General features: G+C 34.7%; 3 protein-coding genes across 8 annotated transcripts; all 3 read right to left on the bottom strand.

Moving 5' to 3' along the window:
- Window positions 1–894: 894 nt before the first annotated feature.
- LOC149734386 (cell death protein 3-like) lies at window positions 895–14,581 on the bottom strand. 5 transcript variants are annotated; one of them, XM_089882035.1, is made up of 17 exons: window positions 14,428–14,581; window positions 13,846–14,037; window positions 10,443–10,569; window positions 9,963–10,067; window positions 9,182–9,255; window positions 8,679–8,777; window positions 8,048–8,113; window positions 7,831–7,881; window positions 7,701–7,748; window positions 5,176–5,282; window positions 4,644–4,823; window positions 4,144–4,237; window positions 3,447–3,584; window positions 3,185–3,223; window positions 2,886–2,990; window positions 1,977–2,086; window positions 895–1,401 (listed from the first exon to the last, which is right to left on the bottom strand). In XM_089882035.1, exons 1-17 carry the CDS (start codon window positions 14,444–14,446, stop codon window positions 1,240–1,242), a joined length of 1,716 nt encoding a protein of 571 aa, XP_089738161.1. In that variant the 5' UTR covers window positions 14,447–14,581; the 3' UTR covers window positions 895–1,239. The 5 variants fall into 5 exon arrangements, with proteins under 5 accessions (XP_089738161.1, XP_089738160.1, XP_089738163.1 ...); XM_089882034.1 differs by lacking the exons at window positions 13,846–14,037; window positions 14,428–14,581 and adding exons at window positions 11,501–11,698; window positions 12,021–12,172; XM_089882037.1 differs by lacking the exon at window positions 7,701–7,748.
- A 155-nt stretch (window positions 14,582–14,736) lies between these two features.
- On the bottom strand, window positions 14,737–19,042 carry LOC149734385 (uncharacterized). 2 transcript variants are annotated; one of them, XM_089882042.1, is made up of 6 exons: window positions 18,888–19,042; window positions 18,349–18,522; window positions 17,447–17,570; window positions 16,919–17,023; window positions 15,025–15,098; window positions 14,737–14,962 (listed from the first exon to the last, which is right to left on the bottom strand). In XM_089882042.1, the coding sequence occupies exons 1-6, from the start codon at window positions 18,904–18,906 to the stop codon at window positions 14,880–14,882; spliced, it is 579 nt and encodes a 192-aa protein (XP_089738168.1). In that variant the 5' UTR covers window positions 18,907–19,042; the 3' UTR covers window positions 14,737–14,879. The 2 variants fall into 2 exon arrangements, with proteins under 2 accessions (XP_089738168.1, XP_089738169.1); XM_089882043.1 differs by having other exon boundaries at window positions 17,447–17,516.
- Window positions 19,043–19,404: 362 nt separating this feature from the next.
- On the bottom strand, window positions 19,405–26,929 carry LOC149734384 (uncharacterized). The gene is made up of 13 exons (XM_089882040.1): window positions 26,764–26,929; window positions 26,225–26,413; window positions 25,907–26,001; window positions 25,307–25,386; window positions 24,797–24,898; window positions 23,469–23,542; window positions 22,310–22,420; window positions 21,739–21,780; window positions 21,197–21,262; window positions 20,913–20,996; window positions 20,525–20,579; window positions 20,152–20,246; window positions 19,405–20,093 (listed from the first exon to the last, which is right to left on the bottom strand). The coding sequence occupies exons 1-13, from the start codon at window positions 26,792–26,794 to the stop codon at window positions 20,074–20,076; spliced, it is 1,044 nt and encodes a 347-aa protein (XP_089738166.1). The 5' UTR covers window positions 26,795–26,929; the 3' UTR covers window positions 19,405–20,073.
- Between the last annotated feature and the right edge of the window lie 95 nt (window positions 26,930–27,024).

The following is a 27,024-nucleotide window of genomic DNA, read 5'->3' as shown; positions in this document are numbered from 1 at the left end:
TGGTTGTTAGTGGAAATAACAAATGGTTGCTATGGACAAAATATGGTTGCCACGTACAAAATATAGTTGTTAGTGGTAATAACACATGGTTTCTATGGGCAAAATATGGTTGCCAGGTACAAAATATTGTTGTTAATGGTAATAAATTATGGTTGCTATCGGCAAAATATGGTTGCCAGGTACAAAATATTGTTGTTAATGGTAATAAATTATAGTTTCTATGGGCAAAATGTGGTTGCCACGTACAAAATATGGTTGTTAATGGTAATAAATTATGGTTGCTGTTGGCAAAATATGGTTGCCACGTACAAAATATTGTTATTAGTGGTAATAAATTATGGTTGCCAGGTACAAAATATAGTTGTTAGTGGTAATAACACATGGTTTCTATGGGCAAAATATGGTTGCCAGGTACAAAATATGGTTGTTAATGGTAATAAATTATGGTTTCTATGGACAAAATATGGTTGCCACGTACAAAATATAGTTGTTAGTGGTAATAACAAATGGTTTCTATGGACGAAATATTGTTGTTAATGGTAATAAATTATGGTTTCTATGGACAAAATATGGTTGCCACGTACAAAATATGGTTGTTAGTGGTAATAAATTATGGTTGCCAGGTACAAAATATTGGTATTAGTGGTATTAAATTATGGTTGCCACGAACAAAATATGGTTGTTGGTGGTAATAACAAATGGTTTCTATTGGCAAAATATGGTTGCCAAATACAAAATATATTTTTTTAGGAACCATATTTTGCTCCTAGTAACTATATTTTCCGATAAATTCCTACCAAATCTAAAAACTTGCATGTTTGGGTAATGTCCCAACATATGGTTTCTTGCACACACATATAGAATAAATCACAAGACACATCAAAACAAAACTCCTACAAGGCGAAAATATATTTAAAATTTGGCAAATCCCAAACCGTTGGGCTACATTATACAGTAAATATAATACACATTACAAAGGCAATTAATTAATAAGATAATTAATAATTAATAAGTTTTATTGAAAAAATGCGGCAAACTTTGGAACATAATTACAAGAATGAACAATATTTAAGCAAAAGTTCATGGTTTTAAAACATCTCCATTAAAAAGTGGGATATTTACAAAATAATTTAAAACTGTTTGAAATAAAACATTGTCTTTGATTAGCTCTATTTGAATTTTTTCACACACATAAAAACTGGAGTTTTTTCACTCAAATTTTATCCTCTGCAAAAAATGTTACATGAACAATGAATTATCTTCTTCTTCTGCTTTTGGGAAACCAGGAAAAAGATAAAGTTTGTTCCTCAAAGTGCTTTTGTATTCTGACATCTCTTTGCATCTATGAGTGGCCATGTTGTCTGGGGTGTTAGCAGCGCGATGAGAAACCCCACGACCCACCTGAGAACGAAACAGAACCAATTTATCATAAAATTAAACTAGAAATTTTGGAAAAATCTTGAAAACTTGTGGAATTGAGGCTTAAGTTGACAAAACACTGTGAAAATTTTAAGTAAAATAACAAAAACTAAATTTACTGCAATTTCCCCAAAAAAACTGTGATTTTTATGACACAACTGATGAAAAACTCCAAAATTTTCAATAAAATCAATCAAAAACTGGTATATCTTCAACAAAATTTACCAAAAACTATTAAATTTAAAATAAAATTAGTCAAAATCTGTTCATTTTTTTAAAAAAATGGCCAAAACTGTTAAATTATTTAAAAAATTGTTTGCCCTTTAACTGACATATGTACTAGAACAACTGATAAAGAAACATATAGTTAGGTGGGGAAAGATGGGACACGTTTCATTCTTTTTTCTCGACTCATTTGGTAGTAAACAACAGAACATTCAAAGTATTATAAAATTGTATCCTCACGGCTCCTATAGACCGTTGTTAATTGTTTAAAACACGATTAAGATATTTGGATATTATGTGCTAAAGGGAAACCTTTAATAAAACGTTTTTACCTCAGTAAGCATGTCAACTACATGTTCTGTCCTTGCTTTCTTTGAAAACACTGTTGCAATCGCATTGATGAACCAAGAACCTGTTGCTTCATTACGGAAGGACATGTCACCTAAAATATAAACTCATTCTCACTGTTGAGTTATAACATGGTTGTCTTCTTATACACCAGACACACATAGTGTGTTCATACACCTCATGCTCACTGTCGAGTTATAACATGGGTGTCTTCTTATACACCAGACACACATGGTGTATTCATACACCTCATGCTCACTGTCGAGTTATAACATGGGTGTCTTCTTATACACCAGACACATATGGTGTATTCATACACCTCATGCTCACTGTCAAGTTATAACATGGGTGTCTTCTTATACACCAGACACACATGGTGTATTCATACACCTCATGCTCACTGTCGAGTTATAACATGGGTGTCTTCTTATACACCAGACACACATGGTGTATTCATACACCTCATGCTGACTGTCGAGTTATAACATGGGTGTCTTCTTATACACCATACACATATGGTGTATTCATTCACCTCATGCTCACTGTTGAGTTATAACATGGGTGTCTTCTTATACACCAGACACACATGGTGTATTCATACACCTCATGCTGACTGTCGAGTTATAACATGGGTGTCTTTTTACACCAGACACACATGGTGTCTAAAACACCTCATGCTTACTGTCGAGTTATAACATGAGTGTCTTCTTATGCACCAGACACACATGGTGTATTCATACACCTCACGCTCACTGTCGAGTTATAACATGAGTGTCTTCTTATGCACCAGACACACATGGTGTATTCATACACCTCACGCTCACTGTCGAGTTATAACATGGGTGTCTTTTATACACTGGACACACATGGTGTCTAAAACACCTCATGCTTACCTTCCAATGTAGAGTAAGCCACCAAGATATCACTCATATGAGGAAGCGTAGTTTTATCAATACCATCAGTTTGGTCACTAGGTGGAAGCAAGCGGTTCACAGCATCTGTAACAAGAGTTAGTAAGATTTTCACTCTATGGTTGAAGTACAGGGTGTTGGGTCTAAATTCCACCCCATGTTTAAAGTACAGGGTGTTGGGTCTAAATTCCACTGTATTTTCACACATTATGTTGTAAAGTATGGGGTGGGAGGCCTGGCTTTTAACATGTGCTAGGCCTCTTCTATACTATATAATCTACCTGCGGCGTCCACGAAAGGCACTCCACGTGAAGAAGAACCTGGAAAACAGGTAAAGTCAGAGTTGGTAAAACCAGAGTTGAATAAATAAATAATTGTAACTTGCTTTATCCTCGCGTGGCTGGACAGTTCTTAGAACACGGGTGTTCTGTTCATACACTTCTTGTATGAAATTTTTATTTTACCAATTTTTTTTAGTATTGATAGATCCAACTTAAAAGTACAAACAGTGTTGCTGTGTTGCCATATATTTTAGTTTTTTACCTCCGCGGCAACACTGAAAAAAGATAAGCTTGGGCCGTCCAATGAGATACTTGGAGTGTGTGTTTTTGAACAATGCAAGCACGTCATTGGCTGCGATAGTACGGCAATCCACCCCATAGAAAACATCACGATTGTCAACTACGGATAAAATACTTTACTAAAAAAAATTAAAATTAATTTTTTTTATAAACATATTTAATTTTTTTTATAAATATATTTAATTTTTTTGTGTTTAACTTCTTCATATGGTTGAGAAACATAAAGCACTTTATAGGGGTTATGGCTTGTATAACCTGGGTTTAATACTTGATAACCCAATATCATTGAGGATATATCTGTTCTGGCAAAGACGCTTTATGGAAATTGCTCCAAGTGGTCACTAATGGGTTGCACCTTAGGTGTTTGGGGTAATGGGCCAACTCTGGCCTAAATGTCAGACCCCATGGCGTGCCATGGTGCAGAAAATAGACATAAAGAACTTGATCAGCACTTCTGAAATTACTCTACCGTAGCTTATTTAGCTGTCTGATATATCAAATATTTGCTTCAACAGTAACTTACCCAAACCTCCATGTCATCGATATTATTTCAAATATTAAACAAGTAAAAATTACTTGATAAGTACTTCTGACATTACCTAAGCATATAGCCTACAGCTGTCTGTTCTAAGAAATATTTGCTTCAACAAGTAACCTACCCAATCCTCCATGGCTCATAATGACCACGGCACAGAAGTCACACGATTGATGAAAACTGCTTCTTGAAAAATCATTCAAGAATTTGAACATTGCCTGGTAATGAGAATAATTGAATGTAACTTACTTTATCCTCCAGTGACCAGAAAACCACAGTCATTATACCACGGGTGTTCTGTTTCATACACCTCGTGCCCGCTTACAAGTTACCACGTATGTAACTTATTTATCCTCGCATGGCGGGCAACAACAGTCATTATACCACGGGGGTTCTGTTCCATACACCTCATGCCAGCTTACAAGTTACCATGTATGAATATTTTCTGTGAGGATGTTTTTATTTTTTTATATGTAGCTGATAATTTGGACAACCCATTAGTGACAAATAAGAAAACTACCGAATAATGTTATTGTTGCTGGGACCAAATTTGTTGGTCCCCAACACACACTTTTGAATTAAGTTTTGCATAATTACATTAAACTCGTTTTTACAAAAAATTACCCCAGCAGTTCTGTTTTCTTTCACAATAACTTTACATTGAAACCCCTCCCATAATTGCTTCATTAGTTCTCCATCTCTCTTAGCTCCCTTTCTGTCATGATCTGGTCCCCAAGCGAACCCCTCGTAGTTGTTCAGTATTAAAACATGACCTTTTGGTTCCTTGCTTCTAACAGTGTAAACCTAAAACAAGATTTTTTATTTCTTGATTAAAATTGAATGTTTGTGGTCAGTGCTATGGCATAAGGGTTAAAGTGCTTCACAGACTAGAGGTTACTGGTTTGAGGCTCATCTCTGCTACCATTGTGGTCGTTCATGTTTGATGGGAAGCCACTTACAGGTAGTTTCTCCGATTCTATTTCTAAAGCTAAACCACACAACTTTTTTGTAGGTATACAATAAAATGATTTCACCTTTAAAACATTGTTAAACTAGTTTGTGGCATGCAAACAAGTTAATCTCAATTTTGGACTGAGACGCAAATTCCCACCACTTACTACTGTAACTATAAATCACTAAACACTTGCACACTCACCCCTACTTTACTAAAGTGAGTTACATAAGACATGTCATCAGACTCTAATACTTGAACATTGTTTCCCTGGAAACTGCATATGTCTTCAGATATTGGATCAGATTGGTCTGTGATAAAAAAGATTGGTTTATTTATATCCTGGTGGGTGGGAACTTGAGTGACTTAGCCATGGTTGCCACTCCCATGCCCACAGTCGAGTTGCTGAAGCTATTGTAGTGTGTGGATAAGCAGACATGACTTTTGGTTGGTTTGGTCATTTACATCCTCGTGGGTGGGAACTTGAGTGACTTAGCCATGGTTGCCACTCCCATGCCCACAGTCGAGTTGCTGAAGCTATTTATCCTCGTGGGTGGGAACTTGAGTGACTTAGCCATGGTTGCCACTCCCATGCCCACAGTCGAGTTGCTGAAGCTATTGCAGTGTGTGGATAAGCAGACATGACTTTGGTTGGTTTGGTCATTTATATCTTCGTGGGTGGGAACTTGAGTGGCTTATCCATGGTTGCCACTCTCATGCCCACAGTCGAGTTGCTGAAGCTATTGTAGTGTGTGGATAAGCAGACATGGCTTTTGGTTGGTTTGGTCATTTATATTCTGGTAGGTGGGAACTTGAGTGACTTATCCATGGTTGCCACTCCCATGCCCACAGTCGAGTTGCTGAAGCTATTGCGGTGTGTGGGGAAGCAGACATGACTTTTGGTTGGTTTGGTCATTTATATTCTGGTAGGTGGGAACTTGAGTGACTTATCCATGGTTGCAACTCCCATGCCACAGTCGAGTTGCTGAAGCTATTGCAGTGTGTGGATAAGCAGACATGGCTTTTGGTTGGTTTGGTCATTTATATTCTGGTAGGTGGGAACTTGAGTGACTTATTCATGGTTGCCACTCCCATGCCCACAGTCGAGTTGCTGAAGCTATTGTAGTGTATGGATAAACAGACATGACTTTTGGTTGGTTTGGTCATTTATATCCTCGTGGGTGGGAACTTGAGTGACTTATCCATGGTTGCCACTCCCATGCCCACGGTCGAGTTTCTGAAGCTATTGCAGTGTATGGATAAACAGACATGACTTTTGGTTGGTTTGGTCATTTATATCCTCGTGGGTGGGAACTTGAGTGACTTATCCATGGTTGCCACTCCCATGCCCGCGGTCAAGTTGCTGAAGCTATTGCGGTGTGTGGGGAAGCAGACATGACTTTTGGTTGGTTTGGTCATTTATATCCTCGTGGGTGGGAACTTGAGTGACTTAGCCATGGTTGCCACTCCTATGCCCACAGTCGAGTTGCTGAAGCTATTGCAGTGTGTGAATAAGCAGACATGACTTTTGGTTGGTTTGGTCATTTATATCCTCGTAGGTGGGAACTTGAGTGACTTATCCATGGTTGCCACTCCCATGCACACAGTCGAGTTGCTGAAGCTATTGTAGTGTATGGATAAACAGACATGACTTTTGGTTGGTTTGGTCATTTATATCCTAGTAGGTGGGAACTTGAGTGACTTATCCATGGTTGCAACTCCCATGCACACAGTCGAGTTGCTGAAGCTATTGTAGTGTATGGATAAACAGACATGACTTTTGGTTGGTTTGGTCATTTATATCCTCGTGGGTGGGAACTTGAGTGACTTATCCATGGTTGCCACTCCCATGCCCACGGTCGAGTTGCTGAAGCTATTGCAGTGTGTGGGGAAGCAGACATGACTTTTGGTTGGTTTGGTCATTTATATCCTCGTGGGTGGGAACTTGAGTGACTTAGCCATGGTTGCCACTCCCATGCCCACAGTCAAGTTGCTGAAGCTATTGCGGTGTGTGGGGAAGCAGACATGACTTTTGGTTGGTTTGGTCATTTATATCCTCGTAGGTGGGAACTTGAGTGACTTATCCATGGTTGCCACTCCCATGCCCACAGTCGAGTTGCTGAAGCTATTGCAGTGTGTGGATAAGCAGACATGGCTTTTGGTTGGTTTGGTCATTTATATTCTGGTAGGTGGGAACTTGAGTGACTTATCCATGGTTGCCACTCCCATGCCCACAGTCGAGTTGCTGAAGCTATTGCAGTGTGTGGGGAAGCAGACATGACTTTTGGTTGGTTTGGTCATTTATATCCTCGTAGGTGGGAACTTGAGTGACTTATCCATGGTTGCCACTCCCATGCCCACAGTCGAGTTGCTGAAGCTATTGCAGTGTGTGGATAAGCAGACATGGCTTTTGGTTGGTTTGGTCATTTATATCCTCGTGGGTGGGAACTTAGTGACTTATCCATGGTTGCCACTCCCATGCCCACAGTCGAGTTGCTGAAGCTATTGCAGTGTGTGGATAAGCAGACATGACTTTTGGTTCGTTTGGTCATTTATATCCTTGTGGGTGGGAATTTGAGTGACTTATCCATGGTCGCCACTCCCATGCCCACAGTCGAGTTGCTGAAGCTATTGCAGTGTGTGGATAAGCAGACATGACTTTTGGTTGGTTTGGTCATTTTTATCATCATATGTTACAGTTAATATAGAAAGCTCATATTTACAAATACCTCCCAAAGCCATGTTGCCCAAAGAACTCGAACTGATATTTGAAGCAACTGTGAAAAATATTAAGTTACACAACTACGTTTTAAACATTTCTTTTCTTCATAATTTAAAAATTGTAACTATACCACTGACCTGGGCTTTCAGTTCTTGGAACAGAAACATAAGTTGCGTCCACATTTTCAACTGAAATATTAAGTTTTGAATTTTACAAATCAAGACTTTCTTACAGTTTTAAAGTTTGATACTTTTATAAACTTAAAAACAATTAATGAGCCCACATTTGCACAATTGTATACTCTACACACTTTGCACAACTGTGTATTCAACACACTTTGCACATCAACCTTACCAAATGGAGTCGATGAGTTTGATCTTTCAGCCAATTCTCGAACAATCTCATGTGTAAGAGTGACATCTTATAAAAAAAGAAAAAAAAAATTTTTTTTGTCACATTATATTATAAATAAAATAAAACTGCCTTATAATGTCTGTTGTTGCCCTGCAAGAATAATTGGAATAACTTTCTCCTATCACACTTAGCAATCACACAAGTGTGTGCCCACACGTTTTTATACCAGAGGAACCCTTGAAAGGTTATTTACATTATGCCTGGCAGAAGTAACAGAATATAAATATTGTTTTTATAAAGACGCTCTGGGCATTCAATATTTTACAAGCCATAAAAGCACTGCCCAAATAGTAACTTACATAATATAGTGTACCATACATTATACTGTTGTTGCCAGGCTTATTATACTTGTATATGCCCAATAAAATATTGAAAATAAAACTCAAAAAAATAGTAATGATCTGGTGCTACGAAAATGTAACCAACAAAAATCAAGTCCAACCACTAGTAGTAATAGAGAAATATATTTCGCCTAAATGGCATCGTCAGTCTCTCTTTTAAATAGAATGAAATAAAATAGTAAGTATAATGTCATTTTTGCAGAAATAGCCAAATACAAGAATATCTCTACCTTGTTGCTGGTTTGCATGAAGTTGAAAATTTTGAATTATTTCAACGACATCATGTCGTCCCAACTGTCGCATTTTCCGAACTAAAATTTCTACTTTTTCTTGAATAAAATAAATTTTGTTTATTTACTTTGAAAAGAATTGTTTAAAACATTATACACTATTTCATGACCACATGTTCACAACCATATCTTGTCACACTTTTAGAGACACTTATCACCCATGGCCTCCTGCTTCATCAATATTATAACATGTATGCAATTTAAAGGAAAGTCAATAAAATAATTAACAAAGTCAATCACAAATCGAAAAGTCAATAAAACAAGATTTCAAGACTGTTATTTTGATTGCTTAATCAGAAGCGCCAAACCTGGGGTGGCATATCCCTGCCTCCCCTGTTTTAATTTAAGTTGGCGCCTTTCAAATGCTCTGTGACATATTACAGACTACTAGGTAATGGATAGGCAACCATGTCATGGCAACAGTAATTGTTTTATCACAATACCTTCCTCAGTTCCACATCCCCACAGGTTGTTTTCCTCCAAATATTGGAACAATTCTAAAGCAGTTCGGAAATTTCTGTACCAATAAAATAGTGTAAAAATGGTGTATGAATACACCATGTATGTTTTGTGTATAAGAAGACACACATATTATTATAACTCGACAGTGAGCATGAGGTGTATGAATACATCATGTGTGTCTGGTGTATAAGAAGACACCCATGTTATAACTCAAAAGTGAGCATAAAGTGTATGAATACACCATGTGTGTCTGGTGTATAAGAAGGCACGCATATTATTATAACTCGACAGTGAGCATGAGGTGTATGAATACACCATGAGTGTCTGGTGTATAAGAAGGCACGCATATTATTATAACTCGACAGTGAGCATGAGGTGTATGAATACACCATGAGTGTCTGGTGTATAAGAAGGCACGCATATTATTATAACTCGACAGTGAGCATGAGGTGTATGAATACACCATGTGTGTCTAGTATAAGAAGACACATATATTGTTATAACTCGACAGTGAGCATGAGGTGTATGAATACACCATGTGTGTCTGGTGTATAAGAAGACACGCATATTGTTATAACTCGACAGTGAGCATGAGGTGTATGAATACACCATGTGTGTCTAGTATAAGGAGACACATAAATTGTTATAACTTAACATTGACCATTAGACATCACATGTGTCTGGTATGAAGCAGTTACGAGGCATATGAAAATTGAAATAGTCTCTTGTGGTCTACTGCAGCATGAAAAGTAAACTTCCAACCTGGCTCCAGTACAATAAGCATAGTTATTGTGTAACATTCTCAAGTTATTTTCATCCAGTTGAGAAGAAACTCTTCGAAGTAGAATTACAAATGGGGTGTCTGGGCTAAAATAATTGAAAATAAAATATGCATAACTATAATTAAATTTAAAAATGATTTTAAAATTCCCAAATAGCCTTTAAAAACTGCCCAATAAAATTTTGGGCAATGGGCTAACTCTAGCATAAATCATAGTTGCCATGGCATGCCTTGCTGTAGAACCTCACTTTTAGAACACACAATAAAATTAGAAAAAGCTGGAGATATTAATTAACACAGTTTAAGGGGTGTTGTAGCACAGTGGTTAAAGAGCGCATCTCGTAACACAGAGGGTGCTAGGTTCAAAGCTTAGTGCTGCTACTGTTGCGAAGAGAAGGGAATTAGCAGCAAAACGACAGTCGTTAAAAAAATGAATAAATAACAATAAAGTTAAGAATTACTTATTTGTTTGTGGCCCAATGGGTGATGGTTGAGTTGGTGTTGCACTAGCTTCTTCAGGGGTTATGTATGTAGTGCCTAAATATCTGTTTGCTTTGCTTTTTAATACTTCCACAGTCGCCTTTGAACCTGTGTATAGTTAACATGATAAAGATGAATGTAACTTATTTATCCTTGCATGGCGGGGCAACGACAGTGGTTATAACACGGGTGTTCTGTTTCATACACCTCGTACCCGCTTACAAGTTACCACGTATGAAACTTATTTATCCTTGCATGGCGGGGCAACGACAGTGGTTATAACACGGGTGTTCATACACCTCGTGCCAGCTTACAAGTTACCATGTATGTAACTTTGTGAGTGACTATTTTTTTTTTTTATGTATGGCTGATAGTTTGGACAACCCATTAGTGACCACTGGGTTGGGGCGATTGCCGTTAAGTGTCTTGCCCAAGAAAACATACGCCCACAATGGTAGCAGCGTCGAGCCTTGAACCCATTACCTCTGGGTTACAAGCAGGTGCTCACCACTTTGCTACAGCGCCAGTATGATTAAACTTGTGAATGTTTAGCACAGTGAATGAATGAATATAACTTACTTTATCCTCGCGTGGCCGGAAAACGACAGTAATAATAGCACGGGTGTGCACCTCGCGCCAGCTTACGAGTTACCAAGTATGTTACTTTGTAGGTGATTATTTTTTTTTTGGATTTTTTTTCATTTTTATGTATGACTGTAATTTGGACAACCCATTAGTGACTACTGAGTTGGAGCAATTGCCGTTAAGTGTCTTGCTCAAGGACACATATGCCCACAATGGTAGCAGCGACGAGCCTTGAACCCATTACCTCTGGGTTAGAGGCAGGCGCGCTAACCACTACGCCACGAGGCCGGACAAGAGTGGCTAGCATGCCTGTCTCTAACCCCTTGCAACAATAAAATAAATAACATTAATTCACTACGAGGTGTATGAAACAGAACACCCCTGTTATAACGACTGTCAATGCCCTGCCTGAAGATAAAGTAAGTTACATTCATTCAATTCATTAAGAACTCACCATTTCTCATTTTCCATTTTCTCACCATCTGGAACTGTTGTTCTTCCACCCCCTTGTTTGCGCAATCTAATTCAATTCCATCGATTGTTTTGTTGGACAAACCCAAACCCTGCTCAAGCTGAGCAAACTTGAGAAACTCTTTGTGGTTAAATTTTCCCAAAATAGCATAGATTTGGTCGTTTTCACCTAAACCTGGAACTATCATACAAAGCATAAGGTATAATAGACAGATTAAAGCTAATTTTGTGAGTGTTAATTAAAAATAGTTAGGGCTTATGTATAGGGTTTGTATGATGCTATTAAACAGCTTTCTATTTTTAACCCCCAACCTTAACCAAACATAAATTACCCTAATATTGTTATTTTGGAAACCAATTGATAATATACATTACAAAAAAAGGCATTTGCTACAAAGTGGTGAATAAATGAATGACACAAGCAACTCAAATCTTGGGTATATTATTAAGAATTTGTATCAGTGACATCACATTAAAACAACTAGAAAAAAAATTAAACTTACCTCCATCTTCAATTGGCATTGTGATGTAATAAGAGAAAAGTTTTTTTTAAATAAACCTAGCACCTATACTGTAGAAAGAATCCTACAACACAAAACTGAATTTAAAATTTATAAATGGTGAGGTCATTAGAAAAAGCAGATAAAAACATTTTACAGAACTGATTCCAAAATGAACTTTGAACGAAATTTTAATTCAAAATAACAAAATTATTGATTTGCATTATCAAACAATTTGAAATACAAATGGTTGAAGAAATAGAAATAAAATGATTAAAATTTAGATAATTTGCATAATCGTGTAGATTAAGTTTGTATAAATCCAGTTGAAGGCAATATCACACAACAAGCATGTTTAAAATAGAATTATTATATTTATGTTCAATCAACGTTCATCTTCAATGTGTTTGCGACAAAAGGGGGGTGGATTAACGATTATCGTTTTCAACCATCCTTGCAAGATCATTTCTTCCAATCTCTCTCAACAATTCAGAAAGTCTATCAATTTTTTCTTGAAAGTGAAAAACATAGTAAGGTATGACATCATAAATAAGATCTATTGCATCACAATACCTTGTTCACCATTCACGCCCCACAAATTATTTTCTTCAACATATTGCAGCAATTCCGCAGCATTTAGAAATATACTGAAACACAAATCTATGTAAATTGAAGTATTCTCGTATAAAAAGACATTCTAATTATAACTTGAGAGTGAGCATGAGGTATATGAATACACCATGTGTGTCTGGTGTATAAGAAGACACCCATGTTATAACTCGACAGTGAGCATGAGGTGTATGAATACACCATGTGTGTCTGGTGTATAAGAAGACACCCATGTTATAACTCGACAGTGAGCATGAGGTGTATGAAACAGCAAAAACTCACTACTATTATTTATCAACAAAACCCTTAATATATTCGTCACCACAACATTACCCACCTGTTTCCAGTGCGACCTGCAAAAGCATTACGTAGCTGGTTGAATTCATTTGGAGTAAGTTGTGGTGAAATTTCATTAATCAGACCTATTAGAGCTGTCTCCTCACTTAAAATAAAGTAGGGTCAAAAGCTTGTAGCTATTTAAGACAAGAATCAAACAAAGCAAACATGAATCTAAAGTTTAAACAGCTACTAGTAACCAGCAGCAGGCAAATACCGAATACTACAACTTCGTTTTTCGAAAGTAATTTTGAATATGGGGAATAAGCATTGTGTGTTTGGATTTATTGGTGTTTTGGAGTAATAGGCTAACTCTGGTCTATTTCTGTGTATGCCAAGACTTAGAGTCTCATCCATATGAAATAAACAAATATTTTAAAATAAATTTAAATAAGTTACACCCGGTGGTCAGTAATGGGTTTTTCGAATTGTCAAAACTAGCTACCGAACACCTTAAACACTGCTGTTCACAATGCTGTTATTACCCATCACACATTATAGATTACCTAGTGGCTTGATAGAAACACGTTTCTACATTTTGCAAACCATCCTGCTGGTCTATTGGTTCTGGTGTTCCTTGGAAAAATGAATCTGCTTTTATCATTAATTTTTCCACAGTATTTTCTTGTACTAAAACATAAAATAAACATTGATTGTTGACATACTCAAGAAAAGTGATGTATTATTAGATGACTATCAGCCATTCATAAAAAAAATATAAATACAAAAAAATAATCACATATAAAGTAACATACATGGTAACTCGTAAGCGAGCACTAGGTGTATGAAATAGAACACCCGTGTTTAACGACTGTCATTTTCCGGCCACGCAAGGATAAAGTAAGTTACATTCATTCATTCATTCAATCCATTAATGACCCACCATTTCTCATTTTCCATTTTCTCACCATCTGGAACTGTTGTTCTTCCACCCCCTTGTTTGCGCAATCTGCTTCAATTCCATCGATTATTTTGTTGGACAAACCCAAGCCCTGCTCAAGCTGAGCAAACTTGAGAAACTCACTGCGGTTAAACTTTTCCAAAATAGCATAGATTTGGTCATTTTCACCCAAACCTGAAATTATCATTTAAAGAATAAAGATCTGGTGCTACGGAAATGTAACAGACAAAAATCAAATCCAACCAATTGTATAATAAAAGATATATATTTCGCCTAAATGACATCATCAGTCTCTTATTCAAATAGAAACGAAGTATAAGGTTTAGCATTTAACTACTTTAGTATATACTAATATGTAATCTGTTGATGTCAGGCATATTTTAGAGCATGGTTTTACAACTGGTTCAATACCCTGGGTCCCTGATTTGTATCTTTTAGATGCTAATTGCTACAAAAGTGGTGACAGATAAAAATACTTTAAACAAATCTTAAAAAAATATTATTGAGAATTTGTATCAGTGACATCACAATGAAACAACTAGAATTAAAACAATCCAAACTCACCTCCACCTTGAATGGGCATTACGATGTCACAACAGAAAACTTATTTAAAAGTAAACCTAGCACCTATAGGAAGAATCCTAAAACGAGTGATCAATATAAAACTAATACATGGTTACAGAGCAGTTAAAAAACTTTGTACAAAGTTGAACTGATTCCAAGATGAACTATGAATCGAATGTTGATCAAAATAACAAAATTTTTGATTTGCATTATCAAACAATTTGAAATACAAATGGTTGAAGAAACAGAAATAAAATGATTAAAATTTAGGTAATTTGCATAAACGTGTAGAATAAATTTGTATAAATACAGGGAAAGTTTTGCAAGATTGTTCATTAGTCTAATGCAATAACACACAACAATCAGGTTTCAAACAGAGTTATCATATTTATGTTTATATTTATGTTCAATCAACGTTCATCTTCAATGTGTTTGCGACAAAGGGGGGTGGATTAACGATTATCGTTTTCAACCATCCTTGCAAGATCATTTCTTCCAATTCCCATCAACAATTCAGAAAGTCTATCAATTTTTTCTTGAAAGTGAAAAACATAGTAAGGTATGACATCATAAATAAGATCTATTGCATCACAATACCTTGTTCACCATTCACGCCCCACAAATTATTTTCTTCAACATATTGCAGCAATTCCGCAGCATTTAGAAACATACTGAAACACAAATCTATGTAAATTGAAGTATTCTCGTATAAAAAGACATTCTAATTATAACTTGACAGTGAGCATGAGGTATATGAATACACCATGTGTGTCTGGTGTATAAGAAGACACCAATGTTATAACTTGACAGTGAGCATGAGGTGTATGAATACACAATGTGTGTCTGGTGTATAATAAGACACCCATGTTATAACTCGACAGTGAGCATGAGGTGTATAAATACACCATGTGTGTCTGGTGCATAAGAAGACACCCATGGTCCATGTTATAACTCGACAGTGAGCATGAGGTGTATAAATACACCATGTGTGTCCGGTGTATAAGAAGACACTCATGTTATAACTCGACAGTGAGCATGAGGTGTATGAATACACCATGTGTGTCTGGTGTATAAGAAGACACCCATGTTATAACACGACAGTGAGCATGAGGTGTATGAATACACCATGTGTGTCTGTTGTATAGAAGACACCTCGACAGTGAGCATGAGGTGTATGAATACACCATGTGTGTCTGTTGTATAAGAAGACACCCATGTTATAACTTGACAGTGAGCATGAGGTGTATGAATACACCATGTGTGTCTGTTGTATAAGAAGACACCCATGTTATAACTTGACAGTGAGCATGAGGTGTATGAATACACCATGTGTGTCTGTTGTATAAGAAGACACTTATGTTATAACTCGACAGTGAGCATGAGGTGTATGAATACACCATGTGTGTCTGGTGTATAAGAAGACACCCATGTTATAACACGACAGTGAGCATGAAGACACCCATGTTATAACTCGACAGTGAGCATGAGGTGTATGAATACACCATGTGTGTCTGTTGTATAAGAAGACACCCATGTTATAACTTGACAATTAGCATGAGGTGTATGAATACACCATGTGTGTCTGTTGTATAAGAAGACACCCATGTTATAACACGAAAGTGAGCATGAGGTGTATGAATACACAATGTGTGTCTGGTGTATAAGAAGACACCCATGTTATAACACGACAGTGAGCATGAGGTGTATGAATACACCAAGTGTGCCTGGTGTATAGGAAGACACCCATGTTATAACTTGACAGTGAGCATGAGGTGTATGAATACACCATGTGTGTCTGGTGTATAAGAAGACACCCATGTTATAACTCGACAGTGAGCATGAGGTGTATGAATACACAATGTGTGTCTGGTGTATAAGAAGACACCCATGTTATAACACGACAGTGAGCATGAGGTGTATGAATACACCAAGTGTGCCTGGTGTATAGGAAGACACCCATGTTATAACTTGACAGTGAGCATGAAGGTGTATGAATACACAATGTGTGTCTGGTGTATAAGAAGACACCCATGTTATAACACGACAGTGAGCATGAGGTGTATGAATACACCAAGTGTGCCTGGTGTATAGGAAGACACCCATGTTATAACTTGACAGTGAGCATGAGGTGTATGAATACACCATGTGTGTCTGGTGTATAAGAAGACACCCATGTTATAACTCGACAGTGAGCATGAGGTGTATGAATACACAATGTGTGTCTGGTGTATAAGAAGACACCCATGTTATAACACGACAGTGAGCATGAGGTGTATGAATACACCAAGTGTGCCTGGTGTATAGGAAGACACCCATGTTATAACTTGACAGTGAGCATGAGGTGTATGAATACACCATGTGTGTCTGGTGTATAAGAAGACACCCATGTTATAACTCGATAGTGAGCATGAGGTGGATAAAACAGCAAAAATTCACTACTATTATTTATCAACAAAACCCTTATTATATTCGTCACCACAACATTACCCACCTATTTCCAGTGCGACCTTCAAAAGCATTAAGTAGCTGGTTAAATTCATTTGGAGTAAGTTGAGGTGAAATTTCAATGATGAGATCCATTAGAACTGTCTCCTCACTTAAATTAAAGTAGGGTCAAAAGCTTGTAGCTATTCAAGACAAGAATCAAACAAAGCAAACATGAATCTAATGTCCAAACAGCTACTAGGAACCAGCAGCAGGCAAATACCGAATACTACAACTTTGTTTTTCAAAAAGAATTATGAATATGGGGAATAAGCATTGTGTGTTTTGATTTATTGGTGTTTTGGAGTAATAGGCTAACTCTGGTCTATTTCTGTGTATGCCAAGACTTACAGTCTCATCCATATGAAATAAACAAATATTTTCATATGAAGAAAACAAATATTTTAAAATAAATTTAAATAAGTTACACCCGGTGGTCAGTAATGGGTTTTTCGAATTGTTAAAACTAGCTACCGAACACCTTAAACACTGCTGTTCACAATGTTGTTATTACTTAGCGCATATTATAGATTACCTCGTGGCTCGATAGGAACACGTTTCTACATTTTGCAAATCATCCTGCTGGTCTATTGGTTCTGGTGTTCCTTGGAAAAATGAATCTGCTTTTATCTTTAATTTTTCCACAGTATTTGCTCGTTCTAAAACATAAATTTGTTGACATGCATTACATACTCAAGAAAAGTGGTACAACAACCATTAAGCAGACCAAGATGTTATGAGTAATCACTAAAAAAGTAATGACATTTTACATTATGTATCACTGCCCACTCTTTTATTTACACATTTTTGTTTACTGTATTTCCCCTATGTTATACACCCGTTTAAGTGTTAATACGAATGTAATGTAACTTACTTTATCCTCGCATGGCCGGAAAACGACAGTCGTTACAACACAGATGTTTCAGACACCTCATGCCAGAGTTACCATGTATGTTACTTTGTAGGTGTTTATCTTTTTGGGGGGATTTTTTATTTTTTATGTGTGGCTAATAACTTGGACAACCCATTGGTGACCACTGTGTTGGAACAATTGCTGTTAAGTATCTTGCCCAAGGACACATACGCCCACAATGGTAGTAACGACGAGCCTTAAACCCATTAGAGCAATTGTCGTTAAGTGTCTTGCCCAAGGACACATACGCCCACAATGGTAGTAACGACAAGCCTTAAACCCATTACCTCTGGGTTCAAGGCAGGCGAGCTAACCACTATGCCATGGCGCCGGACAATATCCTGGTTAATATGACATGTATAGGACATCATAATGTCAGAGTGATAAAAAAACAAATGACAGATAAATTCCAGGTGGGCCAATCCTGGCCTGAATCCTAAGACACATGGCGTGCCACGCTGTGGGACCTCACCCACATAGAATAGAATATAAACACCAGTTTTCAATTTAAATGTAATCATCACCATTCTGTCTCATCCACTTTAAAACTATTTGAAATTGTTGTTCATCCACCCCATTGTTGATATTATTTTTCGTAATAACTTGAATCTCTCGGTTGGTTAGTTTCAAGTGGGTTCGAGCGAATTTCAAGAAATCGTTGCTATCAAATCTTTCCAAAGCATCGTAGATTTCTTTATCTAAAGCATTTAAAAAGTGAAGTTAATTTGCATTCAACTTATACTACATATTCGTGCCTTGGAAAGGCTGCTCTAGATCTTTTAATAAGGTGGGAATGATATAACAACAAAACATTGTATGTGGTCTCAGTCTCAGTTACTATATTCACACTTTTAAGCACATTTTTTCAATCAGTCCACTAACCTAAACAAACCTTTTATTAGCCTTGTTTCTGTTAGATGCCAATTGCTTACAAAGTGGTAAATCATAAATGGACAAAAATACTTTGATCTAATTTAGATTATATAATTGAAATTTGTATATGGTTGTATAACTGAAAGTGATAACACAATGAAACAACTAGAAATAAAATAAAAAAACTCACCATTTCCTTGAATGGGCATTGTGATGTCACAACAGAAAACGTATTTTAAAAATAAACCTAGCACCTGCAATAAGAAACAACACAAATTATTTGAACTGTTAACACATTTCTGATAGTTTTTGATTAAACAAATTTATCACCCACAAAGGTACACATGGTAACTAGTAAGCAGGCACAAGGTGTATGAAACAGAACACCCGTGTTATAATGACTGCCCCGACATAAAGGATAAATAAGTTACATTTATTCCAAAAAAAATTAATTTAAAACATTTTTTGCACAAGTGTTTTGCACTCAAGAAAAAAAAAAATTTTTCAATAGATTGCAAAGTCATATCAAACTGGGCAAAACACTTAACAACAATTGCTCCAACCCAGAGGTCACTAATGGGTTGTCTAAAATACCACCATACAAAAAAAAAGAATTAAAAAATTACCAACAAAGTAACTTACATAGTAATGCATGGTAACTCATAAGTAACGTACATTGTAACTCGTAACTTGGCATTTATTCATGTTTCTATGAAACATTTAGACCCTTGTCAGGAATAAGGTAATATGTGTCAACAGTTAAAACAAAATTAAAAATAATTTTGAATGAGAAACATAGAAAACTTTTACAAAACCTGAAACATTGTTAATATGATATCCATGTTTAATGATAAATATAAAAAAAAGCTTTAAAATATTGAATGATTTAATTATTATTCTGATGTAGGTAACTTGAACAAGGACAGTACTTTTACAAACAAACTACAAGAGAAGCTTTTGGAACTTAACAAATATTTTCTTCATTTTGAATAAAACAAGTAATGCTGTTGTTGATCGACGTTTGGGGCTCAGGGTTTAGATACTTGCATCGTAACTGATAAATAATGTCTTAGATTTCCAATACTTTACAATTGACAGCGAATGTATGTTTAGGCAAGACACTGAACAGTGATTGTCCCAATCCAGTGGTCACTGAATGGGTTATCCGAACTGTCTTATCAAGAGATTCAAGCCTTTGTGATAAACATTCCATTTGTAGGTACATAAGCAGTCTGGGTGTTGGTTTTTTGAACCAAATCTGGCTTATATCCTAGATTCTTATACCTCATCTATATAGAATAGATACTTAGTGTTTCAGTGTTTCACAATTATTAATTGCACTTCATCTTTTTTTGCAGCCATCATTTTTCTATGAATTACTTCTTTTTCGATTTACCTTAAAACAAAATATATTTTTAAAATTATTTTAATTTTTTCAAAATTAAATATATTACCTTTTTTAGTTTTGACATGATTGTTATTGTAAGTTACATTTTGACATAATATAGGGCTTTGGTTCATGTGATTGCTGTTAATTGTCATTTGATTCCTGTAAATTTATGTTAAATATTTAAAATAAACAAAGAAACAACGAGTTGTGTTTTTTTTTAACAACTGTCGTTAAAATACAAAGTAAATAAATATGTATGTATAAAAACAAAACTGTCAAGATCTGTATTCTAATGAGTGTTTGTTTTTACACTAAAGACATTTTAACAGTTTGTTTTGTTATTCTGTATTTTCTTGTTACATAATATTTTTAGTCTTCGCTATAAAAAGTTAAAAAAATGTTTTTTCTGTAAAAAAAATTATACATAATAGCCATGCCTCTGTTTTCCAGTTGTGACACCATTTGCCTTGTCATCTTTGTAGGATTTCGTTTCTAGTTTAAGAAATTAGAAAATAAAAGAAATTTAAACAGTGTGTAAGAAATTTTAGATGTAATTTCTTCTATGTTGACATAATAACATAACGTAAATTTTATTTATCTCTTTAAATACAGTAACAAAGATGAGATTAAATAAAATATCGAAGAGAAGGAAATTAGCAGAAAAACAACAGTCGTTAAAAATGTTACAGTAAAGTCTACAAAATATAAATTATATTTCACAGTAACGAAGATCAGATAAGTTAATACAGCGAAGAGAAGGAAATTAGCAGCAAAACTACAGTCAATAAAAATCTTACAGTAAAGTCTATGTTATAATAAAGTTACCTCCATTTTGTTTAACCCCTTGCTGTATTCCTGTAGCAGATCCTTTTACATTGACCTCTGCCTCTACAACTTTAACACATGCACCTGAAGCATTAAATACAAAACAAGTTAAATATAAAACACACATGGTAATAAGAACTTGAAAAATTAACACTAAAATTTGCATATTAATAATAATCAACACACTTTATTATTTAGTGTTGAAACAATTTAAAAACAATTTCCTAGAACAGTCTCATATATTATTGTTACATAGATATCATATATATTAATGTTTTATTCACCTTGGCCAAGTTTAACACCTGTAGAATTATCTTCCGCATTTATTTTCATGTTCCTAATTGATAAAACTGCAATACATATTCACAGGATAAAAATGTATAAAAATATATAGTATATTTAACAGCTATTGAATGAATGATATATTTTTTATTTTTACAAAGTATTAAAATTTATTTTTCTTTCTTGCTAACTTTTGTTGCGCACAGAATAAAAAGAAAATAGAATAAAAAAAATACAGGTTCACAGAATGTATAAAAATATATTGTATATGCCCAACAGCAATTAAATGAATGTTATTGAATGCCACATATTGTTTATTTTCACAAAGTATTGAAACTTATCGTTATTTCTTTGGTAACTTTTTTGTCAGTGTTTTTGTTTCAAGGTTTATTTTAACTTGTTTAAACCAAACGTAAAAATTAAACTCGTATCCTATATATGTTATGTCATGTTTAAATTAAGAATAAATAGAAAATCCTTGTTTTTATGCAAGTATTGAAGCTCCTGTAGCTAAAGATAAAAATGAAGCTAATGTAAAACTCACATGAAAGTCTGTCAGAAGTTCTTGCAATTTGATTCTGTTGAACTAATAATAGAAAAGTAAATTTGCTTTAGGGGGAATTTTACAAAGTTTATATCCATTAATAATGTTTAAGTAAATATGGGCTAACAAAACAATAGTCTTTTGGTTGCACCACTTTTCACAGTTGTTTACATAAGTTAAGTTGTATTTGACTGACACTTCAGTATTTTTGGTAGTTTTACAAAGTGTCAACAAAACAATAACCTTTGAATTGGTTGTACCACTTTTCACAGGTGTTTATATAAGTTAAGTTGTATTTGACTAACACTTCATTATTTTTGAAGAATGGTTTACACAAAAAAATAGTGGCTATTCTATACAAATACTACATAATAGTCAAGGGCTCAAGGCCATTGTTTTCATAAACCCATTGTTTTAAAACAATCAGCCTTTTTGATAAAAAATAATATAATGAGTTAACAAATATATTTGGAGGAATTGTTAAAGAGAGCCCATTTTGTTATTCCATCATGCTTTTAAACATAGTTTTAAATATTTATTCAGTTTTTATTAAAAACAAAACAAAAAATACCAGTATTATGCTGCCTGTCTTCCCCAATATCAAGTTTAAAGTCAGAAATAAAATTATTTAAATCGTCTCGATTGATTCTCTTCAGTATTTTCAAAAGAGTTTCCAATTTATCTAAAAAGTTAAACATTGTGATTATTGTGCAATAAAGGCTATTGTTTCATCATTTAAAAGTATTATGACGTCATAGTCTGCTTGCTTTGAGAACAAAGCTAGTTGAAATTTGAATACAGTTCCACATGAGTGGGCTCTTTGTCTGTCACAAAGGCCATTCTCTTTCCAAGTAACACCATTACTTTAATACGAACCTACTTCCTTAAATATTTAACTGCTATTGCTACCTGAAATTTTATAATTTTCCAAGAAATGATATGCTTGCATAAAAATAAGCATAGGTCATATTTAAATTAACGCATAATAAAAAGTCAAAGTCTTGCTGCATGGCAAACAAAATGTTTTTTAAAATAAAATACGTTTATATATAAATGCATATATTATTTATATATAAACCTTTTTTTATGCTAAAAGGTCAATAGTTAGAAAATTATCTTAATTTGTGATTAAACCTTGTATCAGAATAAATAATTTACTTTTGTTCAAACATTTATGGGGGTTTCCTAGGTTTAAGTCGGAATGGGAGTTCTTAAGTAAATAACCTTGGTTTAATTATTAACTAAACTTAAAAATAAAGAGAATTGTGGGCGTAGGCTATGTGTCCTTGGGCAAGACACTTAACGGCAATTGCTCCAACCCAGTGGTCATTAATGGGTTGACCAAATTATCAGCCATACATAAAAAAAAATGTAAAAATCCCCCCAAAAAATAATTACCCACGAAGTAACATACATGGTAACTCGTAAACTGGCACGAGGTGTTAAAACCGTATGATAACGACTGTCGTTTTCCAGCTATGCGAGGATAAAGTTAGTTACATTCATATTACATTTATTACAAGATGAACAACTAATCATACTTAGCATAATTTTTATTTTTTCATTTTTTCTTCAAACACAGTAACGAATATCAGGTTTATTAACACAACAAAGAGAAGGGAATTAGCAACAAAACGACAGTCGTTATACACACGTTGCCGGTAAAAAACTACTTCAATAAAAGTATGAAACAAAAGCGTGGCTGCTAAACCTACAAAGAAACAACCTACCTGATAACGTCCCTCCACCCCATTTGTTTTCATTTTCAAGGAACAGAAATAATTCACAAGCATTGCCAAATGCTCTAAAACAAAAACAACAATGGTTAAGAATATTATTTTAAAACACCACATTATAGCAATTAAATCATTATCTTAATCTTATCCTTTATATATAATTCAATCTTTTCATATCTGCTGGACTTGCTAGCCATGTCGTGGCGAACGTAACCTAAGAGCCACCAAAGACACCAATTAATTAAATTTAACGTAAAAAAATCAAAAACTGGAATTTCCGCAAAAACTGGAATTATATATATACATATATACATACGGAATTAACAGCAAAATGACAGTTGTTATAACACGCTGAGACAAAAAAATGGAAGCGTGTTGGTTAAAATGCGTGACTGTTAAATTCTAGTGAATTGAATAACAATAATACCAAATGAACAATAGCCCTGTAGTATAGTGGGTAACATAAAACTGAGTGAGCATAACAATGGCATCAAGTCTTATATACATGTCTACTGAGTATAATAGTAACTTTGTATTAAACATTTGAGTAGAGAATTTATTACCCCAATAAGTTCCTAAGTTGCATGCATGTATCTATAATGATTTTATTATAAAAATCTATAATGTTTCAATGGCTGTTTTTTGTCGTTATAATCACCTAGATTTTTGTAAATAAACATATTCTCTATTATTTAAAACAAATAGAATCTATTTGAATAGGAGACTGACGATGCCATTTAGGAAATATATATATGTTATACTTATAGCATAAAATTTGTTGGACTTTTTTGGTCTGTTACGTTTTCATGGCACCAAAACCAAACAAAATATACATTACAATATTTGTACGAAACACAAAACTATAACGAAATGTAAATAAAAAATACAGTCGTCAAAACTATATCCATCTGAGCTGAAATGAAACTATATGAAAAAAATGTAACTTCATAAGTGTAGCCAGTAGCCTATACTACATAAAGGTTTTGTAAATCAAACTACATGGAAATGTCAGTGAAGCATTTAATGTTTTGTTACACTTCACTGAATATCTTTTTTGTTACGCTTCACTAAATATAGCTATTTATGTAAGACTAATATAAAACACCAAATAGCATTACAAACTAATATATTACTAAAACAAGCCAACGTTTACAATTAATGAGAAATGGTACAATATCAGACAAGGTTTTAATTTGTCTCTTTAAAAACAGGTAATAAGTTTAAGTCTATGTTTATTTTTCAAATAAATGAAGATATTACATAATTCAGTTTAAATACTACTAATATAATATTCACATTGGTTTAAATACTATCATTCATACCTGTTTTCAGTGCAATAACCGTACATTCGCTTTAGCTCTTCAAAATCTTTGAATTTTAATTCATTTGATAAACTCTCCAACAGTTGAATAAAAGGGGTAGAGCTGAAAAAAGAAAGAAAAATATAACTTTACACTAAAAACACACAACCATAGTTAAGAATAAAATAGCATTAAAGGTTTATATGATAATATGTCCACAGTGGTAGCAGCATTGAGATTTGAACCCGGTTACTTCAAGTTCACACCCTTGTACTTAAATTCACGTTTATTATGTTTAGATAAAAGGTTTATTTTCCTAACCACCGCAACAAGGCTATGTTTTGCAAATAACAGATTAACTAACAGTATACTAATGAGCCTGGCTTTCCCATACAAATCACAGGAATAATGAGAACAGTTATCGACTGACAACACAGATAAGGATACAATGTTAAGTCAGTGACAAAGACAATACTTGCAAGTGACATCACAATAAAGCAATACTGAGCCACGGTGCCGGGTAAAACTTACTCTATTTGTTGTTGCTGATAAGACCCTTGTTGAGTTGATTGCCTTCCAACAGTTTCTTGTATTGTTTCACGTGGTTGTTGCTGTTAGGTTTGTTGTAAGAATAAAGAATGATAATGTGAAGTATGTTACATATTCTACTACAGTTCAATTTATTTAGGCAATAATAACAACTATCTTCTATTTGATAAGAATTCTAATCATTATAACATTAAGTCTACGTGGTCGTTGCTGTTAAATTAGTTGTAAGCATAAGGAAAGACAATGAGAAATATGCTGCATATAGCTATATAGCTAAGCTTATTTAGCCATTTATAAATTATTTTCTTATGGCCCCAAAAAATATAAAATTAAAGGCACACAACACAGGGAAAATATTGTATGAAGAAAAATGACTGTTGAATTAGTTTTGCATGACATAGCCAATGGCAGACATTCATAATTTTAATGATGTAATAAAACAAACATTTTCATTTACATAACAACTAATTTACAGACTAATTGCTTTACTTTTCATCACAAACCTTTTTGATATTCCATTAATTTAAATATCACAATATGGGTTATGTCTAGTAGCAGAATATAAACACAACACATAACAACCTGCAGCAGTTTGTTCAGTTTTTCAAGATTGCTTTCATCTGGACACAAGAACTGGTTCACAAGAAGATGAAATATTTTCGCTTTTCTTGGCATTTCTGGAAAGTTGGAACAAATAAAAACTACTACAACAAATTAAATCATGAGAAATAAAATATAAAACATAAAGAATGTTTTAAACTTTTGTGAAAATAATTCTTAAAGTAATGGGCCAACTTTGGCCAATAAACCAAACCCCTAGGCGCGCTTTGCCTCAGAAATAATAAAATAACAGGACCTCACCCCTACATTATATAGGATAAAAACTTATAAAATTTTCACCTCTAATTTTTCTTGACTTGAACACCATTTGATATTGTTGTTCCTCAACATTGGTAGGATATTGTAACTTAATGTTATCTATTTGTTTGTTGGATAAACCCAACCCAGATTCAAGTCGTGCAAACTTGTTCCATTCATTATTATTCATTCGATCAATGTCGGCGTATATAAGTTCATTTTCGCCTGCGTCTGCATTAAAATAGCCTATTTATTTTACACAAAATTCCTATATAATAGTTGAATGCAAAAAAACTTGATTTATCCACGCGTGGCCAGAAAACGACATTCGTTTTAACATGGGTGTTCATACACCTCGTGCCAGCTATTGATTTTATTTGTGAATGATTACTTTTTTGGATTTTTGGGTTAGAGCAACTGCCTTTAAGTGTCTTGCCCAAGGACACATACGGCCACAATGATAGCGGCGACGAGCCTTGAACCCATTACCTCTGGGTTGGAGCCAGGCGCGCAAACCACTTTGCCACGGCGCCGGACAACTTAGTTATCACATGTGTTGTTGATTACAACACAAGACTTACCTTGTGAAGGTAAACAGCTTGCTTCTTCCATATTAAAACAATCCAATGATGAACCGCTTACTACGTTTCCTTTAAAAGTATAACCGGAACCCAAAACGCTAAAGAAAACTACCGTCGTTCTATAATCTACGTTAACTGAGAAATTGTAAATAAACGTTTAAAAACCTGACATTATATTACGTCCGACGAAGTTTTCGGTAAATTCCCCTTTTTTATTTAGGGGTGAATCCCCTTAAGATTACTAAAAGGGAAATACCCTTT

Source organism: Ciona robusta, chromosome 7 (genome assembly GCF_009617815.1).
Source record: "Ciona robusta chromosome 7, ASM961781v2".
Taxonomy (NCBI): domain Eukaryota; kingdom Metazoa; phylum Chordata; class Ascidiacea; order Phlebobranchia; family Cionidae; genus Ciona; species Ciona robusta.
This window is presented reverse-complemented; position numbering and strand designations above follow the sequence as displayed.